This window comes from Hyposmocoma kahamanoa, unplaced genomic scaffold (genome assembly GCF_003589595.1).
Source record: "Hyposmocoma kahamanoa isolate Upper Pololo Valley unplaced genomic scaffold, ASM358959v1 91, whole genome shotgun sequence".
Classification (NCBI taxonomy): Eukaryota; Metazoa; Arthropoda; class Insecta; order Lepidoptera; family Cosmopterigidae; genus Hyposmocoma; species Hyposmocoma kahamanoa.
The window spans coordinates 3,037,575-3,058,947 of record NW_020654684.1 but is presented as its reverse complement, the minus strand read 5'-3'; the positions used below and the strand labels follow the sequence as shown (position 1 = coordinate 3,058,947).

General features: G+C 34.7%; 1 protein-coding gene across 9 annotated transcripts in view; it reads left to right on the top strand.

Moving 5' to 3' along the window:
- LOC113236336 (neurobeachin) overlaps nucleotides 1–21,373 on the top strand; it is a 545,925-nt gene that overhangs the window by 505,743 nt on the left and 18,809 nt on the right. For all 9 annotated transcript variants that reach the window (XM_026472364.1, XM_026472367.1, XM_026472366.1 and 6 more), the window contains one exon: nucleotides 16,163–16,278. In XM_026472364.1, coding sequence (XP_026328149.1) covers nucleotides 16,163–16,278 — 116 coding nt within the window. The remainder of the gene's footprint in view (nucleotides 1–16,162; nucleotides 16,279–21,373) is intronic.

Sequence of the window (21,373 nt, the reverse complement as noted above, 5' to 3'; positions counted from 1 at the left end):
ATTATAATAGGGTTTTCGTTGAAAAGGTTCTCTGTGGTACTTAAAGAGAAATATATCTAAAAATTATGTATACAAAGTTAGATTTAATTCGTTTTAGACTTTTATTTTAGCCTATTTTCAGATTTTGAACCGCCTTCAAAAAATGAGGTTCTCAATCCGACTGATTTTTTTTATGTATGTTATGCGATAAACTCCGGTGAACCGATTTTGATGATTCTTTTTTGTTGGAAAGAGGTACCTCAGTATTGGTCGCATTTAAATTTGAAGAAAACATTCCAGGGGGTGAATTCGGTTTCATGCACTTTTCGGTAACCGATTTCAATAAAACTTGGCAAATAGATGTAATTCCACGACTTTTTGAGGCCAGTTTCATGTTCAGTTACATGTGTTCACGTGCACGCGACGTAAACAGACAACCTGACCGGACATTTGCTAAGTGATGACAATAGACTACTCAGCAGTGCAATGACCGTTCTGAACTAGTCTGCTGAGTAGAGTAGTTAACTTTATGTATACATTTAAAAATAATATTGTTTATAGTCACACACACATAAATACCGTTTTGTATAAATAGCTTAAGTTTTGTAAATAAAACCCTCTTTGAATTCAGACATCAACGCTGTCTTATTGACAACGGAGCACTCCTGACTACAGCATCCTCTCACTGCGGCCAAGACACCTTTAGCCGTTAGCTTATCTGATCAGTCTTGTGAGTCTGTGAGACTGGCAGTGAGAAAACCATTTCCTAAAGCACCCTTATCCTTCCCACTTTCCGTCTGTTGCCTTAGGTCGCACGGTGACAGGCTTCCCCTACTATTTATATAAGTATATATTCCGTAGCGTATGGTTAGGGCTAGGCTGTTAGGTAGGCAACTAGGGTTGTTAGTGATAGTACAGCTTTCCCTGACCACTCATGTATAGCCAGCTAGCTACAGCTAGGTAGTTGACTGTACAACATGGTTACCCTAGTTTATATACACGGTAAAAACAGATTACTTAGAAAAAGACAAAATTCTTTTTACGAAGACAAATTTATTAAATCCAACAAAACGATCCTCTCCCTATAGACGCTAGAGAATAATTACTTGATAATAGTAAAAAAACGTCTCAAAAGTGTATTTTAATTATAAGACAGAAATATTTAATCCAAGAGCAAATTAATTTACTTCAAGTCACAAAGCCACTCTAGATTCAACAAAATATTTATTTGTTATTAGAAATGTCCGATTTTGATTTGAAAAAAAAAAGAATGAAAAATTGACAGGTACTTAATTATTTGACTGAAGATTTATGTTTTCTAATATCAAAAAGCGTAAATTTACAGGGTTATGGACCCAACATTATGTCTCACTAACGTGAAAGCACACGGTTCAGTGCCAAACCTTAAAGTAGTAGAAATAGGACAGAATCTTCTCGAATAGTTGAGTACCGTTCAGTGTCGTATAAATGCTACAGCGGCAGAAAGCACTAACAATTCCAAATATATAAGATGACTTTATACTATTGAAGTTATCAAAACGACAGCACGTTTCAGAATACAACTAATTGCATGTTAAAGTTGTTCTTGTTACAAGTGTAGTTTGATTTCGTGCTGTAACCAAATTTCTTAAATTATGACTATAAATAACACCCTAACAAACTAGAGATACTACGTGATAATAAATAACTGTTTATGATTTTTATGATTACAAGCACAAGTAAAAGTAATCGTTACCGCGTGCGCCTTCGACGACATGCCACGACAACATTGACTATGAAAACGCAACGAAATTTTTGCTTTAAGAATATACTCTAGAATTTAGAATATTAATCTCAATAGAAAACTACTTCTTTTTTTGTTTAATAATATATTTTCCTAAAATACACCCAAGAAATTTTGAATTCAAACTTTTTTTTTTTAACTGCCTCCGTGGCCGAACGGTTACCATACCGGACTGCCACGCAGAGGTCCCCGGGTCCGATTCCCGGGCTGGGAGAAATATTTGTATGGCCTACATTTATTTCTCTCGTGAGTCTGGGTGTAATTTGTGGTTGTCTATGTGTGTGTCCATGGCACCCGCGACACAGGGTTTCCCTAGTGCGGGGCTATGTTGAATGTGTGCGTTATTATTATTATTATTATTATTTAAGATTATTGAAATTTGATGTAAGAGGTAAAAATTTCTTGATGTAAGTAACGTCCAATTAATTGATTAGAAATGAAATAAAATCTTGAAGTGAACGTATTTGTCTCAAAGTTAGAACAAAGTTAAGAGTAAAATTGTATTAGAAAAAGATAAGCAGTATTTTTGTAATGACAATATTTTATTACTTTTAATAAATATTTTTTTAGAATTAGCAAATATTTTGAGAAATTGCTCTTTCTTATTAGTAGAATCCTTTTTTTCTGTGTACGTTATTAATTCTTTAGTACTGTTGGTTGCTGGACAAAAGAAGGCCTTGGTAAAGATTAGACACAAGCGTTTAATCATTATACCCCAAAATATTTCGCAGTCGTTATCGCACATATAAATAAAGTTAACGGATTTTTTTGTCGCGTACCTTTTTTGTTGAATAACCGTCATGATGCACCCAACTGTGTCTAAATATTGTGCTACTCAACAAAAAAAGTATGTTGCAAAAAGTCCATTAACAAACGTGTATTTTATTTTCCTAAACCTATGTGTAGATGTGTTAAAAAACAATGGTTGTTATCGACTTTAGAATACTTTTCTACGTTTATTTATAATTTTTATGATTAGATTACAAAATCAAAGCAGCAATATTGTAAACAATAATAGTAAAAAAAGGTATGATAACTTTTTCGTAAACAAGTAAAATTATGTTTTAAAAATTTTATTTTTATAGGTGTAGGAATGTATACTAGTTTATGATATTCATGTATATGTATTGGTTTTATTGTTAATAAATATATGTGTATTTGTATTTCTTTATCGATTTTCTATCTATTGATTAGTAATTCTTCATACACCGCCGTCTTTTTCTCGTGAGTTATAGAATTACTTCCATCCAAAGGTTGTCTGGCAGAAATCGCTTAAAGCTATAAGACCGCCCATTGTATTACCGCTTATTTTTAATTTAATTGTATTTAATTTGTTTCTTTTTTTTTGTGTACAGAAAGTAATATTTGTGTTGTCAAAATTGATGATTTTGTAATCGACTTTTCAATTAGACTGTATTTGTTAGTCTACCGAAATAATTCGTTTTTTGTTGGAAAGAAAGGCGGTAGTGGTCTCATTGAAATTTGTGATGAATATTCCTCCTGTAAGTAATTTTATTTTATCTCTAGGTACGCCAGCGATATTCGTATTTTTAACCGACTTCAAAAAAGGAGGAGGTTCTCAATTCGACTGTATGTTTTTTTTTTGTATGTGTGTTACGCGATAACTCCGGTATTTGTGAACTGATTTTGATGATTCTTTTTTTTGTTGGAAAGAGGGTACCTCCATAGTGGTCCCATTTCATTTTGAAATAAATCATACACCTCGAAGGGTGGCTGCTCACGCATGAAGATTCATTCATTCAGCGCCTAAATTTTATTACAAGGAGCAATTACTTTAATGGTTGATTTTGCTATTCTCCAATTCAAGGCATTTTTCTCTCTCTCAATATACTTTGAGTAGGTAGTGAGAACTGATTTTTATTATCTCCTGCATCAAGTCCCGTATAGTGGCGAACTAGGGGATGAATCCGGGTTTACTCACTTTCCGGTAACCGATTTTAATATTACTAGGTAATTATATGTAATCCCACGTACTTTTGTGGTCGGTTTTTTAGTACTCCGTACTGAGATTATCTCGGATTCAAATTACATCGGATAGTGCACAAGCGACACCCGAAATGGGTCCGAGTTTTCTAGATTTGTGTAGTCTCGGACCGCGGTGAAGAACACAGAAAATGGTGATAAACAAACTTTTGAGATCCATTTCTCAGATCTTTTTATAACACAGTTTAATTATGATTATATAACCTTCGCACAACTACACAAGCGACAATTTAAATAACTATTTGATGTATAAACGTACAGATCGAGTTTTAGGAGATTTTGATTTTTAAACATTTTAGCAAAATGAATGTAATACTTTTTTTTATAAAAAAACATATTTAAATGTTATTAACGAATTTAACGTGTAATTTAACCAGCACCCTCTTCTAAACCATATTACTGCTTGGCGGTCCTCGGAAATAGTCCTCAATGATAACAATGCTTTTGTATTCTAGCCCTTTAAAAATCAAAATACAAGGTGCCTCGTATTATCCGGAAGTATATCTTCAAAATAAATGCATAAAATCAATTAATGTTCTTAATTACTGTTTTGATGATACTCTTCGAACCGGTCGGCGAAACATGGGATCATTTTCGGATTGAACTATGTAAACATTGAATACAAGTGAGATTTATTAAAATCTTTCGCCTTGCAACGACAAAAGATGGCGAATTTGCAACTGTGACATTTCTCCAAAGCTCCTTATCCTCGGAACATACTTTTTATGATGACCAATATTTTCTTTTTTGAAATGATTTTTGTTTGCGCCGACTTTGTGTAATGAAAATAGTATTAATCGAAATAATCTCAGTACAGCTAGAAAGTAGTAAAAAAGCGACCTCTGACGTTCGTTGAATTACATCTATTTGCAGAGTTTTATTCGGTTACCGGAAAGTTGTTGAAGTTTGCCACTCTTAGAGGTAGAATATATTCTTCAAATTTAAATGGGATTACTACTGAGGTACCCTCTTTCCAACAAAAAAAGAATCATCAAAATCGGTTCACAAATGCCGGGAGTTATTGCGTAACATGCATACAAATAAATCATAGTCGAATTAGAGCCTCCGCCTTTTTTGAATTCGGTTAATAAAAAAATGTATTTTTTATGTTTTTAGCTTTATTCATTTGTTTAGTTAATGACAATTTAAACGCCTGGGTCATATGGAAAACCTGTGAATGTTAAAATAAATGTTAAAATAAATATGAAAAAATGTTAGTACTACAACAATAACAACACAAAGAAATGTTTTTGACGACTTGCATTAAAGAGACCATCAAATCAATAAAGCTAATTAAATACAACCCATAGAAGCTAGGTGTATAAACTATATATAGGTTATGTTTATAACATTCTCCAGTATTTCGCTTCAGATGTTTGTTCGTAGTAGCAGAGAACAACAAGTTTTCAGTTTGTTTCTAAAAATAATAAAGAACTTGATGAATATTCCTAAATCTGCCAAACTCTGCCACATTTAATACAACATGTTAACATGTTCTGTAGCAATGAAAATGTCAAAAATTAAATCTGCCCAAATGGCAATAATCTGCCACAAATGGTCACACTATCCTCAATCTCAAAGTGATATGATTCGCTCTGGACCTTTTGGAGGGAAAAGCGTCGTTTTTATTTTGACTTTCAATTATTTTGTGAATTCTAGTTTAAAGTGGAATAGGATAGTGCTATTGTGCCTTAATCGAAGATTAAAACGCGAAATTATACGAATCTCGAACTAAAATACCCGTACCGGCCCGTTTTAAGGAATCCCGAGTCAATCCAAACACGCCGCCTCTTTGTGGCGGCCATGTTTACAGAAACATAATTAAACTTCATGTTTAGGCTGATGGCTTTGCCAAAGCCTTAATAAAAAAAATCAAAGTGACATTGACATTGGCAAGATCTGTCAAAACGTTCCTTTGCTAACCGTCATTTAAATAAAGTCTAAACATTTTTGTCACATTGTTAAAAAAAAATATAACCGTCAATGTGCATAATAACCGCAAGTATTTTAGTAACTGGCAATCTATCTCAGCCCCGCATTAATAAATAAATAAGTCTTTCAACCCTGACGTTGGCGAAATCGTCGCGCAAAACGATGGAGCCATAGATACAAAAGTTGAAGTTGAAGTTACATTGTGTTTTATTCTTTTCTGTCATGTCATTATTGTTTAATTGGTTATTTGATTAGTTATTTTATAGCTTTAATGTTTTATATGTCTATTATAAAATAACCATTACTTTAGCTAGGTAAACATTCAATCATGCTTAAAATGAACCGTATGTACAAGAACGTCGCCTAATCTATGGTCGAACGTAGTCAATTGCGTTGTGTTCTTGCATCTATTCTAAAATACATTGTTATGCATTTTTTGTATTCCCGACTTCTAAAACTATATAATACTATATACAAAAATAAATTAATAACTAGGCATAAACTAAAATGTAAAATTATACTAGCAAGTCCACGAACGGCTCTTCGTTGATGAGTGAATGTGGATGGGTACATAGGGAAAAGGTCGACCTCGGTGTGTATATCTTAACTAGGTTCCAGAGGTCTTTAAAAGACTGAGTAAATTTGACCTGTTAGATTGTTACAATATTTAATGCGAGTGCAGGAAGCAAAAGAGGTGTATCGGAAACGTAACGTGTGTAGGACTATAGTCTATATTTTCTGAACGTGACAGCCCAGTAGGAAACAAAAGTATGTATGTACTAGTACATAGGTACGTAAACGATATAATTAATTTCAAATCATTTCCTACCTACGTAAACATAACTTTGTTATTCAGAATGATTACTACGATAAGAAATGTGGTAGCATTTTTAATTCATCCTAAGTATTTTTGAAAATAGACGTGTCTTGTATTATAACGTGACGTATTTTTTCCCTCGAGCGGAAAATTTATTATTGTTTCAAACACATTGCCCCCTCATGAAAGAATGGCATAAGTGGAGTTACGTAAAAAATGTTAATTGCTTCATTAGATACAGAAAAATTTAACCAATTTGAAATTCTTGTAATTCTATCGACTATTATTGTAGATAAAGTTACAAGAATTGGAGAGGATGTGGGTTATATTTTTCTGTATCTAATGGAGCAATAAACATGGTGCATGTTTATGAGGTTTAAGAAATATTTATTTCACTTGGGTACATAAGAAATTTTCTTTACGATAGCTACGATATATTTAGTGATTTTTAGTAGCAGTAGAGCTCCTTGTGAAAAAATCATCCAGGAAAGTACCTTACCTATTTTTACCGCCAAGTTGTAATATGAGCATTACTGCGTGTCGGTTTTGAAGGATAGGGCACTTAACGCGGCGACCACGCCATCTATTGGCATTCTGGAGCTAACAATTGTTATGTTATCCCCATCACTATCCACAAGTAAATAACAACAGCTAAACTGCATTTCACGTGATTTTTAACCGACTTCAAAAAGAGGAGGAGGTTCTCAATTAGACTTTTTTGTATGTTACGCGATAACTCAGGCATTTGTGAACCGACTTTGATGATTCTTTCTTTTTGTTGGAAAGAGGGGTACCCCAGAAGTGGTCTCATTTGAACAAAATATTCCATCTCTAAGTGTGGTAAACTAGGCGATGAATGACTTTTGAGTTCGGTATTTTTAGTAGTCTGTACTGAAATTATAAAGCAATTGTGATTTTAATTAGCTGTTGACATTTTGAAATTTAGGATATTGAAATGACAGCTAAATTAATTAGCTAACAGATAGACCTCTTATAGAGCGTAGGTAACAATGCAGACTTTATCTTGGCGTATTTCACAACACTCGTTGTTCACAAATTAACGCCAAACGATTTTTTTCGCAAACGAATTAAATTATTCATAAAAACGCTTAAAATGTGGTTCAATTTCCTATTTCCTAGTTTCGCTAATGAGTGACTATTTACAGTCCAAGATTTCACGGACTAATTCTTCTGTCTGAAGGTTTGTTTACAAACACATACAAGTTCGTCCCTAGCGTTTTGGCATTTTTTTACCGTCGCCACCAATTAGAGAACCAGGAAATAAGTATTACAGCTTAATTAGTGACAAAGTCGTAATTAAGTTATTATTTTTTATTTAGTTATATCGATATAAGCGTTAATGTTATTTTTGTATTGTGATTTTAAATATAGATTTCTGAAGACGAGTTCCTGTTTTATATAAGTAAATTAATAAAAGTAAATAAATATAATAGTTATTTAAACATATAAAGTAATCAACAGCATTTTCAAATAAGTTTAGTAGCAGTAGCGCTCCTTGTGAAAGAGTTAGTCCAGGGAAGTACTGCCACCTTACCTATTTCTACCGCCAAGCGGTAAAGTCAACATTACTGTGTTCCGGTTTGGAAGGGTAAGGATGCTAGTGAAATTACAGGCCCATAGGACTTGTCAACTTACGTCTCAGGGTGACGGGCGCAGTGGCAATGCCCCTCGGATCTTTGCGATTTAAAGATCTGAGTGGTACTGCTCCTGTTATGGACAGGCGTGTAGCTTACCTAATTATATGAAAACGAATTATTAAAAAAAAGTGTTATAAAATGTTAATAAATAAATGTTAAAATAAAATAACATACATAAACATAGACAAATGTCTAGCATAATATTTATTTAAGACAGTCTGCACTTCTCTGCACTCGTCGAGTGTGTGGGTCGGATACACTCAAAGGGCTTACAATGCTCTGCGCATCCAATTTAACAACGTCATCAGGGTGGTGTTTGCGACTGCCGCGATTCTGTAGTGCCTCGAGCATGTTCGTTGAACAGTATTACGCAAAGAACGAACTCGCTTATAGACAGAGTGTGGGGCAGCAGTAACAGCATCTTGAAGATGATATCGTTGAAATTTGATAGTCCTTTGATGTGGAAACTCACTCGAAGGATCATTGTTAATTATTAAGTACTAACGTAAGCTAAAACAATACTAACGCAATTGTGGACCTATTGAGTGGTCTGAATTTTAACTGCCTCTGTGGCCGAACGGTTACCATGCCACGCGGAGGTCCCAGGTTCGATTCCCGGGTCGGGAGAAATATTTGTATGGCCTACATTTATTTCTCTCGTGAGTTTGGGTGTAATTTGTGGTTGTCTATGTGTGTGTCCATGGCACCCGCGACACAGAGTTTCCCTAGTGCGGGACTATGTTGTAAATAAATATAATAACATTCAGCACTTGGCTGCTACCGAGGCCCATCCGCCGAGGCGGTCCTATAGTATGGGTAAGCGAATCTAGTGGCGCCTCCTTATAGCGATGGGGGATAACCGCTGGGTTTTAGTGTGTATACGGGCTACGACTCGAGAGTCACATAGAACCGCTCGCAGCTCCCCCTGAACCGAGCGGTTCCCAGCGAGCGAAAAAATAGAAAAAATGCCCTGATGAGTGATGACTGCACCAAGGACGAAAGTTCAAGTTCAAAGGTTCTTATTCCGAATAAAAAAGGGCATTCCATAGGAGAGAATTTCACGTCACACAGACCAAAGCGTGAACTATTGCATGTATACTTGTACACATAATTCGTCATTGTAATTCTAGTATATAAAAAAGGATTACTGTACTATATCAACGCGTATAACTAAGTCCCACTGCTGGGCACAGCACCTTTCTAAAGAAAGGGTTTCATGCCTATTGTGACTTAATATGATTCCATGCGTTTTTAAATAGTTCTACTACAGCTGTTGCCGTAGTGGAACGGTTTTCCTTCATAAATAAAGCAACTAAAACGAATGTCATCACAAACGATGGAATCAACCTACGACCTATGACGACCTGGTACTGAGTAGCCGTATTGTGACACTAGGAAATGAAAGCGTTTTAATTTATATAGTTTTAATTAATTTTTAACAAAAATTGTATAAAAATAAATCGCATATATAATTAAACTTACAACTTCCGACAAGTGTCAATAGCGGTCACCGAGCTCTAGATCTCGTATAGTGCTGTAACGGAAAATAACTGTTACTTATAAGTTGCTACTACATTTGCGAATAAATAACGAATACTACTGGTTTCGCATTTGATGCTGATTATTTATTGCAATAAACCTTATCAACTAAAAATATAGCAAATAAAACAGTAGTGGCTCGCAAAATCGCTTTTTCTTGATGTACCTGGAAATGACAGCGTTTCTACTGCAGACCTCATGTACTTTAAAAGCAATAGGTTCTGTACTGCATCTTTTAAACTGAAACCTGTTGATGAAATAACTGTTTCAAAAATAATTATGAGTATAACTACTAACGCCGAAGGTATGGATGGTATGACTCGTGATATGGTCATGCTAACTTTGCCACGAACGCTTAAAGTTATTACTGCGATCGTAAACTTATCTATTCAACATGGGGTCTTTCCAGAAGCTTGGAAGGAGGCACTTGTGAAACCCCTACCAAAAGTTAATAACCCCACAGAACTAAAAGATCTCCGACCTGTTAGTATACTTCCTTTCTTGTCGAAAATAATTGAAAAAGTCGTATGCCGGCAGCTTACCGAGTTTTTGAGTTCAAATAATATTTTACCTTTGAAACAGTCAGGATTCCGAGCTGGCCGCAGTACAGCGACCGCCTTAATGGATGTTATTGACGATACCCTCGCCGGAATCGATGTAGGGAAGGGATCAATAATCTCTTTACTTGATTTTTCGCGCGCGTTCGATACCATTAACCATGAGCTTCTTTTGGCCAAATTATTGTTTTACGGTTTCGACAACCAAACGTTAAAGTGGTTCTCTAGTTACCTAAGTGGTCGCTCACAGCGAGTAGAAATTATTGGTGATACTGGAATCAAATCATTCTCGGAGGCGCTTCCTATAGGCCGAGGGATACCGCAGGGGTCTATATTGGGTCCAATCCTCTTTAATTTGTATAGCGCAGACTTACCAATTAACATTAATAATTGTAAGCATCATATCTATGCGGATGACGTTCAAATATACTTATCCTTTAAACCTGAACACACATTATCTGCAGTAGCTAGTATCAACGCCGATCTTGAAGGAATTAGTGAATGGGCAAATAGAAACTGCTTAGTTCTAAACCCGCACAAATCAAAGTTTCTCGTTCTTGGATCTGCCCGTCAAATAGAGAGAATAAATGTTTTTAATCCCAGCCTTAAAATTGGAGGAACTGTAATTGAGAAAGTAACAGAAGCGCGAAATCTCGGAGTTCTTATGGATAACACTCTTAAGTTCCACAACCATGTTGTAGAAACAGTTAAAAACTGCTTTTACAGACTTAAAGTTTTGTATCAAGTACGCAACTACCTGGATGTTGATCGTCGCATTATGCTCTGCGAAGCTTTGATTCTGTCGAAGCTGAATTATGCAGATACCGTCATTGGTGACTGCCTTTATGGCTACACTAAAAAGCTTATCCAACGTGTTCAGAACGCTTGCGCTAGATTTTGCTTTCCGATCCCGCGACGGGCTCACGTTACCCCGTTTCTCAATAAGAGCAATCTAATGAATATGAAGAGTAGGCACTCCTATCATTTTGCCTGTTTGCTTTTTGGCATTGTTCAGACAAAATCACCACTCTATCTGTACGATAAACTCACTCTTTCTGGACGTCCAACTAGATCTGCCCAGCGCTTTTTGAGTACGCAACACAGTACAGCAGCATTTCGTGGCAGTTTTCGTTATGCCGCCACGAAATGTTGGAATAATATTCCACCACCTTTTAGAAATTGTCACACTGTAAAATCTTTTAAATTTAGATATAAACAGTATCTTTTGAATCAACAGAAATTAACTTAGCCTGTGCTGTGTTGTATAGATGCTATATTGGCATTTACTTAGTGGGTTCCTATAATTTACTCTATTAATATTACATTATCCTGCAATACCAGTGAACATTTAATTTAATATTTTTGCCATTTAACTGTTAAGTATTTTATTACATTATATTGAGTTCGTACTTGTCACCATAAATTATAAGGTTCGGCGTGTCGTTGCAGCGCGTACTGGTACTTCCTAACTGGCCGGTGTCTCCGGAAGACCAGCGTTGGGGTGTTGCAATATGCCTCGACTAATGCTGAGTAGACGTCGGTTTAGCGTTATACTTATATCTAGGCTTAAGAATGTAAAATTTGTAAACTGTAATATGGCATAATTATGACGCTAATAAACAATTTTTCTTTCTTTCTTTCTTTCTTTCTTTCAAAATGGTCTTACTTATAACTAAAAGCTGTCCTCGTTCTTTACTTGTATAGTATTTACGTATGCAGACAATAAATAATTATGTTCTTGGTTGTGTTGCTTACAAACGAGTGCCAAATATATACCGATTTTTTTGTTTATAATTTTCAAATATTTAGATTATTTTACCCTTACTACTCTTTAAATATTATCCTATTTGGAGTAACATAGAGCATAAATGATAGCAAAGCTTGGAATAATGACAGCTCAACAAAACATTTCAAAAGACAGTTTAAAAAGCATTTTTTTGATAATGATTAAAAACAACAAACATTTATAATAACTTTAATAACAGTTACAAAATCTAGTATTGCAAGTAAAACTAAATACCACCTGAACGTCACTAGAGATTAATGAAATGCAGGTGAAGGTCGCAAGGCTGTTGACCCGCGGCTCTGCGCACTTACGCACGCGCCGTTTACTAGTAATTGCAGATCGATAGGAAATGACTTAGTCCTTATATTAATATTGTGTGGGATTTCAAGAAGTAATATTATCGATTATAATTAATCTTATTATATTTACTTGTATGATGCCCTGATATCTAATAAAACTACTCTATTGAATTATGGTCAGTACCTTTTCCGTTTTTGTTAGAAATATGCGAATACTTGCACATTTTGCAAAGGATTTTAAAAAAGAACATACATTACACATTATAAAACATTATAAATGAACATACAGTTGATGAAATGATCTTTGCACCGATTCGTATCTCTTTATCTTCCGAGTACAATAGGACAAAAGAATGAGCCGTCTGGTAACGCACGTGCCATCTTTAAAGTGCAAACAAATAGTCTGAACACTTTTACGACTTGGCAGTTAACTCTGACCTTGATAATCTTCACGCGGGACTGACTGCTGAATTAGTCAGAAATAGAGGTGGGCGTTTAAACGAAAAGCACTTAAAAAGTCTTCTTTTTAAAATAATTCTTATGCGCATAAGCACGCTTTTAATTTTAAGCGTAAGCGTTGGTCACTGGTCACTTCTATAGATACTCAACAATTTCATTTTTTACAACGTGTCTAAGCAGTGGACGGGCGACCATCACAAAACTCGTCACACGACCGCGTTTGAATTCTGCAAACCAGCTATAAATAGTCTTGCATGGTGCTTCATTGCCAAAAGCAGTTTGAAGCCGAGCGAAACTCCGTTGAGCTGTTCAATTACACTTAAAGTCGTAAAAAACCATAGTACGAAAATTTTCACGAGTTAAATCCATGGTGATGTAGACAACCAATTTCTAAAAGGACGCCACAATGTAAAAACAAGTGACGGTCAGATAAAACAAACTGTATTCTTTAGCCAAAGAGATCCATTTTCAAATGTTGTAATTACATTTTAAATATTATTTACGTAAGTGGAACAGTTCCGGAAACTTATAGTGCGCCCTTTGTATACAGTTCCCCATAAAAGACTACGAAGAGGTCAGTGTTCAGTTTATTTGGATTAGAACGCTTCTATTTGTACACCTTTGATGGATCTGTAGAGTGTTGTTGTTAAATTAAGCAACACTTGGCTTAATTGTTCTTGGTTTACCTGGAATACGAATATCCAACAAAGTAAATGAACGAATGAATGAAATATGAGTTCTCGATCAAGATCATCGTGGGATAAACGGACGTGGCGCTAAGCGAGTATTTTTGTGTGGAAGATCCGGAAGTTTGTGGACATTAAATACAGACAAACGTGCAAATAAATATCTATAGCATTAATCATAATTAGATGTCCAAAATGTAAACAAAGGGTCTTTGTCAAAGTGTGAATGCAGTTGTGCTAAACCTTCTATTTTTAACGGAATTGAAAAGAGGTTCTCATTGTCTAGAATTTTAATTATCTACTACAAAATATTAAGAATAAACAAAAACTTTAACAACAACATACAATAATTTAATTAACGCACTACAGAGACAAGAAAACATTAGAGTACGAGAAACTAAGTACGAATGACAGATGTCATAGATTATGACACAACAAAATGGCGAAACAAAAAATGTTTTTGATCCCGTTTGTGTTACGAGTGTCATAAAACTATGTGACCTTAACCATAGTTTTTTTATTATAATTGTTGCATTAAACGAAATTAAGTAAAAGTATATGATCTAAAAAAATATGAATTGGTTTTTGTCTTTGTTTACATTTTGGACATCTATAATTATTTTTCATACTATAAATAGAGATAACACCGCGTTTCCACGCGATATCTCTTTAATTCACATTTCGGCTAAAAAATATCCTGACGCCGACTTCTGCATTGTCTTGTAAAATATGTACAATATCTGCCGATCTGCGTGAAAATCAATTTGAAACGCAAACAATGGAAATTGCATAATTTACCTCTCAAACCTGATAATTAGTTACTTAATAAAAGCTTAATTATTTGTTAATTATTTGAAACGTGCTTGGCACGCGAATGTTTTAAGGATGAATGCCTTCGACAGACGTTATCTATTTTGAATTTAAATTTTTAGTGTCTACGTTTGGCAATAAAATTATAAGGAATCTGTCTAGTTAGGTACAATTTAGTTATTACAACTTTAATTATTATCACAAAAGTACATAGATGCATTTAAAGGAAGTACGTGTTTTAAATATAGTAAATTATGTATCAATTTAAAAAAAATAGGATCTTAATAGCGCACTGACAATGCAAATATGCAACTAATGTGGTTTTGATAGCTGACTGTAGAGTCACCCTAGAAATGATCGCATTGAGCAATTTCAGAAACGTGCTTAATTTTTTTACACAAATAAATATGTGATGATATTTTTAAATTGCCTACTTTAAAAATCATTAAGCTAAAATTATATATTCACTATGTTATAAAACTATTGACATAGGAAACATGTACAACTAGTTTGCAGGCGTGGAACAATCTAAACGTCAGTAAAAAGTGACATGAATCGAAACTCGACTCTTTACTGTTTTGACAAAGAACAATGGCGAACTCCCATTTAAATTTTTGTTCACATAATTTGTATGCGTCTGTTTATGAAAAATATGTGAAAATATAGTACAGATTGTTTAAACAATTTGGTTTTGGATTTACTATTCGTAGACGTCTGTAATGTAATTAAAGACATTCCAGTTTCAAGTTTTGGAGGTTATGTTTTACATAAATTGAATAAAATATATTCGATGTATCAAAAGAAACTACAGGAACCTTAAACAGAGTTAATAGAAGTTGAATCGTGCCGTGGGTTTGTGACGTGACGAAAGGACAGAGGAAATTTTTTTTATCTCACTAACTCGGAAAGGTTTTTCGAAATCTGCGCGTAAAAGCGCTTTGTGCGCGCTAGCGTGGAAAAGGTTTTTGAAATTTGAACCTAACCTAATGGTGGTGCACCTAACTTTTTCCTTCAATGAAAAAAAGTCTCACGTTCAGTTCGTTGTCGTACATTATTTATGTAATTTAGATCACTTGGTATATTTTATTCTTGTTATGGTTGATATTAAATTGACCACGATGACGATAACTAATTGTGGTCATTAAATTATTTTAATTCGTCGAAGAACTAAAATAATTTAAATAATCACATAAAATTACAAGTACAAGCAAGAATAAATATTGATGAGATGCAAATTCAGAACGCATCTGAAGATAAACTTTTTCTTTTGACTAAAAAAATTGTGACGCGTTCCGAAACGCGATTCATCAAATCAATAGAAAACACTTCACACTATACATTCGGTATACGTTAGGAAAATAAAACTATAAGAGAGAGAACTTTCGATTCTAAAATCAAATACACTATAAATCTATCGACTCTACCTCATCCCTATGACAAACGTCAAACGAAGTGTCACAAGGATCATACTAGTTTGCGTTTGCGAAACTCCGAAACTGACAATTTAGAAATCAGTCCCGTTACATTTTCATTTAAATATAATTTTATTTCTAGATTTTCTTTAGATATAATTTGAAAATTCTAATGTATTTATTTTATACAAACTTGTAATTAAGACGTTTAAAGACGATAAGAATTATTTTAACAATCATTTCGCCATTGTTTTTTTATGTCCTAAAAACTACTCTCTATTTAAAATAGAATTATTGTTACAGCTGCATTATGTGATAAAAATTGAGGAACTCATTTCTCTACATTAGAACTTCATTATTTTCATCAAGCAATCTTGTTCAACTTAAGGTATTTTTAGAATTGTAAGCAACTGATCTAAAAAATATATTTCTTTATTGCAGACGTGCTTCGATGATGTCCCCGCGACAACTCATGCGCAACTCAAACATGACGCAGAAGTGGCAGCGCCGCGAGATCTCCAACTTCGAGTACCTCATGTTCCTCAACACTATTGCAGGTTAGTTAACAACATTCTAAGGCAGAAAGGAAGTGATTTATTTAAGTAAATTTGTAGCCGATATTAGAGAAAAACCTATACTTACAGACGTAAGTTTTACGTTTAGGTGGAAAAGGACAGACATATATCTGGAAGCCTGGTGGTCTAGTCTCGTTCTCCGTTCGACATTCGACCGAAACAATTACTATCAAATAAGTAATACTCAACCGAAACAATTTTATTTTTTTTTATTCGCATCATGCCTTTTTTTATTTGATCGAGTTTCACTTATTTGACAGTAATTGTTACGGAGGGATGTTTGACAGAGAACAAGAGTACAGGGCCTGGCCCCGAAAACAGATAAGAGTCTAAATGGAGGAACGTAATCTATTTCTTATTCTTGTAAGCGTCCATAATGCCAACTACATTAGTCCTGGAACTTTCCCATTCAATCTCCGCAATGCCAACTAAATTGGTCCTGGGACCTTCTCATTATGTAGCCACAGGGGGCCTACCACAACCTCTTAAAACAATATTACCTTAACTTTACATTGACTTTTCGTACCATGACGCGCTTAAAGTAGGCTTATTATAATGTTAAAACTAAGATGTGCTTTTTGACAAGTCGTTCACACAGTTCGTACTCTGACGCTACTTTAACATTAAAGTAATATTGCTCTTGTGTCAAATTTAGCAATCTTAAAACAGTTACACGGAAACAATATTATTACCAGTTTTATTGTCTTACTATTGATTTATAATGATTAAAAGTTAAATTGAGGTTATTTATTTACATATATCTCTTCAATATTTTGTTTATTTTTTATTTAATAGCGCATAGTAAATAATTTCTCGTTGAATAAAAATACGCGATGTTTATTTCTTAAAATTATGACAGCGACATCTATGAAATGAAATGAAAGAATTTATTTCAGACTACATGTCCATATAATGTTAGTAGGAACTTAAATAACTATGATAGTAGAATGCAAAATTTTCATTTTCATTTACATGAATGGACATCCAAATGTTAGTAGGAACTTAAATAACTATGTTAGTAGAATGCAAAATTTTCATTTTCATTTACATGAATGGACATCCAATGTTTAAGGATTGGGCTGTCCATCCTCTCTGCTATCACTCTAAGAAGACTGTTGGTACTGCCCCTCACTCTGGACAGCAGGGAAGCCACTCTTTTCCGAATGATGGCCTGGAAACCGTCGATTCTAGCCTCCGTGAACATCCCAGAGGCACTACAGTATCGAGGCAACCCCATCAGTCCCCTTAGGGCATTGTTGAATTGGACTCGCAGGGCATTGTAGGCTTTTTTGGTGTAATTGCTCCACAGGTTGCACGTGTATAGTGTCTGACAAAAAGTTTTAAAGAGGGCGATTTTCACCTCATGAGAGCATCGTGTAAACCTACGGGCCAGCATGTTACACCGTACCGCCAGTGCCCTGCGTTCCCTCTCCAAGTCAACGTCATCCGATAAATTTTCCGTTACCCAGTGACCCAGATACTTGAACTTGGTCACTTTTTCCAGTTCAGTTCCGTTTAGAGTGACTGGTGGCGTCGAATAGGTTTTGGAACCTGATTTGGACACCATCAGTTCACTCTTTTTAACATTGTATCTGAGCCCATGGGCCTCGGCATACCTTTCACATACATTGAGAAGTACTTTAAGAGCGCTGATTGAGGGGCTCAACAGCACCATGTCGTCTGCATAACTTATGTTATTAACAAAAGAACCATCTACTGAACAGCCGACACCAGTGCTACTGAGCTCCTCCATCACCCCATTTATGTACAAGTTGGATAGGTTCGGAGAAGTCAGCCCCCCCTGTCTTACTCCACATTTCACCTGGTATTCTTCTGAGGGCTTCCCAGCCCACCTAACAAAATTTACTTGATTTTCATACCAGTATCTAAACAAATCTGTCAATTCTTTAGGTATACTCGTATTATACATTTTATTACATAGGACGCTATAGGATACCATGTCAAAAGCCTTAGACAGGTCCAGGAAGCATGCAAAAACAGGCGTCCCCCTATCCGTGTAGTACCTAACAGTGTGCTTAAGACACGGAATAGCTGATTCTGTAGACAGACCAGGTCGGAAGCCGAATTGAGCATCGTGTAGCTTCACATGTTGCCCTAGGTATTTGTTAAGCACACTGTCCAGCACTTTGGCCATAATTGTTGCCAGAGAAATTGGCCTATAATTACTCGTCTCTGAAGCATCACCTGTCTTATTTTTAATTATAGGTACGACAACTGTCTTCATAAGATCAGGAGGCAGATACTTGTGCCTAATGCAAAAGGTGAACGTCATTGATAAGACCCTAGGAAGGTGGACATCTATATATCTATCGTCGCTCCTTGGCGACATTAACAGTTGACACTAGACTATAATTCCGAATTCACAACATGACGATCAAGACTTAGCTTGTTTTATTTATTTTTCTTTAATGAAAATGAGGAAAAATAATTGAAAACAACGTACTTAATAGATTTCATTATTACTTAGTTTTCTTCTTTTAGCATTTAAAATTCTCTGTACGTAAATAATATTAAGTGCTTTAACATTATACTACGATAGGACGATTCGGAACATCAAAAAAGAAAGAGATGGTGTACAGCTCATATAGCGTTATTTCTTTCCTGTTTTAGTAAGGAATAGACAATATTGGGAAATCATTCGTTCATTCAGTCACTTGAGCATTAATTGGTTGATAGGTTTGTCATGGTACGAATATGAGTAATATTATAATAAGCTTACTATAAGCTTACATTGAAATAAGATTGTTTTTGGAAAGGTTATGGTAGGCCTCCAGGACCTCCTCATTATCTATAATGCCAACCACTGAACCGTCTAGTATTTTAGGTATCTAAATTAACTAATGTTAATCTTAACATGTACAAATGAATAATCTTAAGTTAGATAGTGAAAATAAAACATAAAATCGTCGCAACCGGTAGAAGTAACTATTTAACAACCGGCGTGATAGTTACGTGAACCGTCTCTATGTCAAGTTGTTCTAAATTAGATGCTACGTGTTCGCGTGTTTTCCATTCGCAATTTCATGCAACACATGTGTGAAATTACCACATGTGATTACATGAGCAACATCATGGGATGTTAATCTAGGTTTCCTACATTTCACGAAGCTGTAAGCACACTTAAGAAATACAAATTACTTGGATTTTGGTTTACGAAACTTGCATTGCATTGCACATACGTCCATAAATTTTAATGCTCCATAAGTGAATTGATGTTTCTGTTCTGTTGCTTTTATGAAATAAAGAACATATTAAACTTACCACACATAACATTTTAATTTTGCAACGCGCTCTTTGTATTGCTGCCTTTATGTATACTCTTGAAAAAAGAACATAGGATAATTTGTGCGAGGAACAATCATTAGTGAATGACTTTTTAAGAAGCTTTTTAAGCCAATTTGATTATTTACATTACGTATTTTTATTTATTTTTTTACATACAACCAAAAATCTTTACAATTTTCTGTTGAATTCGTAAGAAGGCTCTCAGAACCAAAAGGTCGGCTAATGGGTCTAGTATCTCAGGGCAGCGACTGTACCTGCAGAAAACAAGTTCCAGGGACCTCGTGAAATGTATGCATGAATCACAACACTTGAGCCGTCTCATCGCGTTGTGATCCAGTGGATCATAATTGGATTATTGTGCTAAACAACCGAGTGTTAAACCAAGCACAGTCATATAGTAAACACATTGTCGAAATTGGTGATTCCGAATGTGGTCTCTATCAACGCCCAGGCGTCTACTCTAACTTACAAGGGGTTACTTACAACTCCACTTAGAGGGTGTCCACAAGAGTGGAACCTATGTCTTGCTTTCGTATCATGTATTTACATAGGTACTAATACTTTCTTATAAATAGACATATCGCACTGCTATTACAATAGTGTTGTAACTCAAAATATGTGAATTTCAAGATTATACATTTGCTGAACGTAAAATTTGAATCACTACACGTCAGTAAAAAGTATCGTTTAATATTGTACGAAACAATTAAGAGGGAGCATGCCAAAAAAGTTTGGACGTTGGCTCCGCCCTTTGTGAAACAAATATATGCCTGAAGTTCGCGTGACATGCGACAGGAGATGTTGAATTTTGCGTATTAAAAGTACCAAATTCGTTTTAGCGGAATAACACTAAAACTAAAGGGATTTAAAAAATCCGTAGTGACAGTTCTCGATCATGCATAAATATAATTAATTATCTAATTTTGTCCTAATAACCTGTAGCATTTCGAGGATGAATCGAAAAAATGTGAAAATTAGAGGTCATTTCGTGATTTTTATCCATCGAGGAAACTTTATTGTTTTATGTTTCTGATTAGTGTCTATGCTTGAATATATCGTGTAGTTACTCATACAATATTTTATTTTTAACTTTAAAGTGGATATACCCCTCTAAAATCAAATCGAAGATTAGGAATTTTTCCTCTGCTCCCTCTTAAAGATATCTACTTAACTCCAAATGAGATAAACTTTATGTGATAGCCCACAGTTTTATTTTTAAATATATTTGGCAAGTAGGAAATTGTTTAGACGTCTGTAATAAATTTTAACCTATACATAAATTTTAATGATCTTCCATCGATTCTGAAAAATTACACTTTTTTTGGTTAATACACTATTTAACAGTGCGATATAAATTACCTATGAAGTACTTAAACAATTCACAACAAACAATTTGTTCAGTTAGTAAAATATATAAACTTAAAATTGCTCACTTGATACAAAAATTGGCACTTGCTCTATCAGACATAAAAGTTTATGAACCGCTGCCACTGGTCTAAATAAACAATCCTTACGTGTCCTAAATAATGCCAATAATCAGAATACTTGTTTTCATGACTACACTATAAATATGACACAAAAGCGCAAAGTTATCACACGTTGAAATCAATACGGTCACTAAACGAAAAAGTAAATTTTCGAGAAATGAATTTTAATGTTGTAACAACAAGGTTAAAATCGGAAAGGACCGCGAGATTTTTGTTTAATAACATGCATAAAATGGCAAATAATTCAAATAGCAGTGATAGTGATTTGGGTCAAAATTAATAAT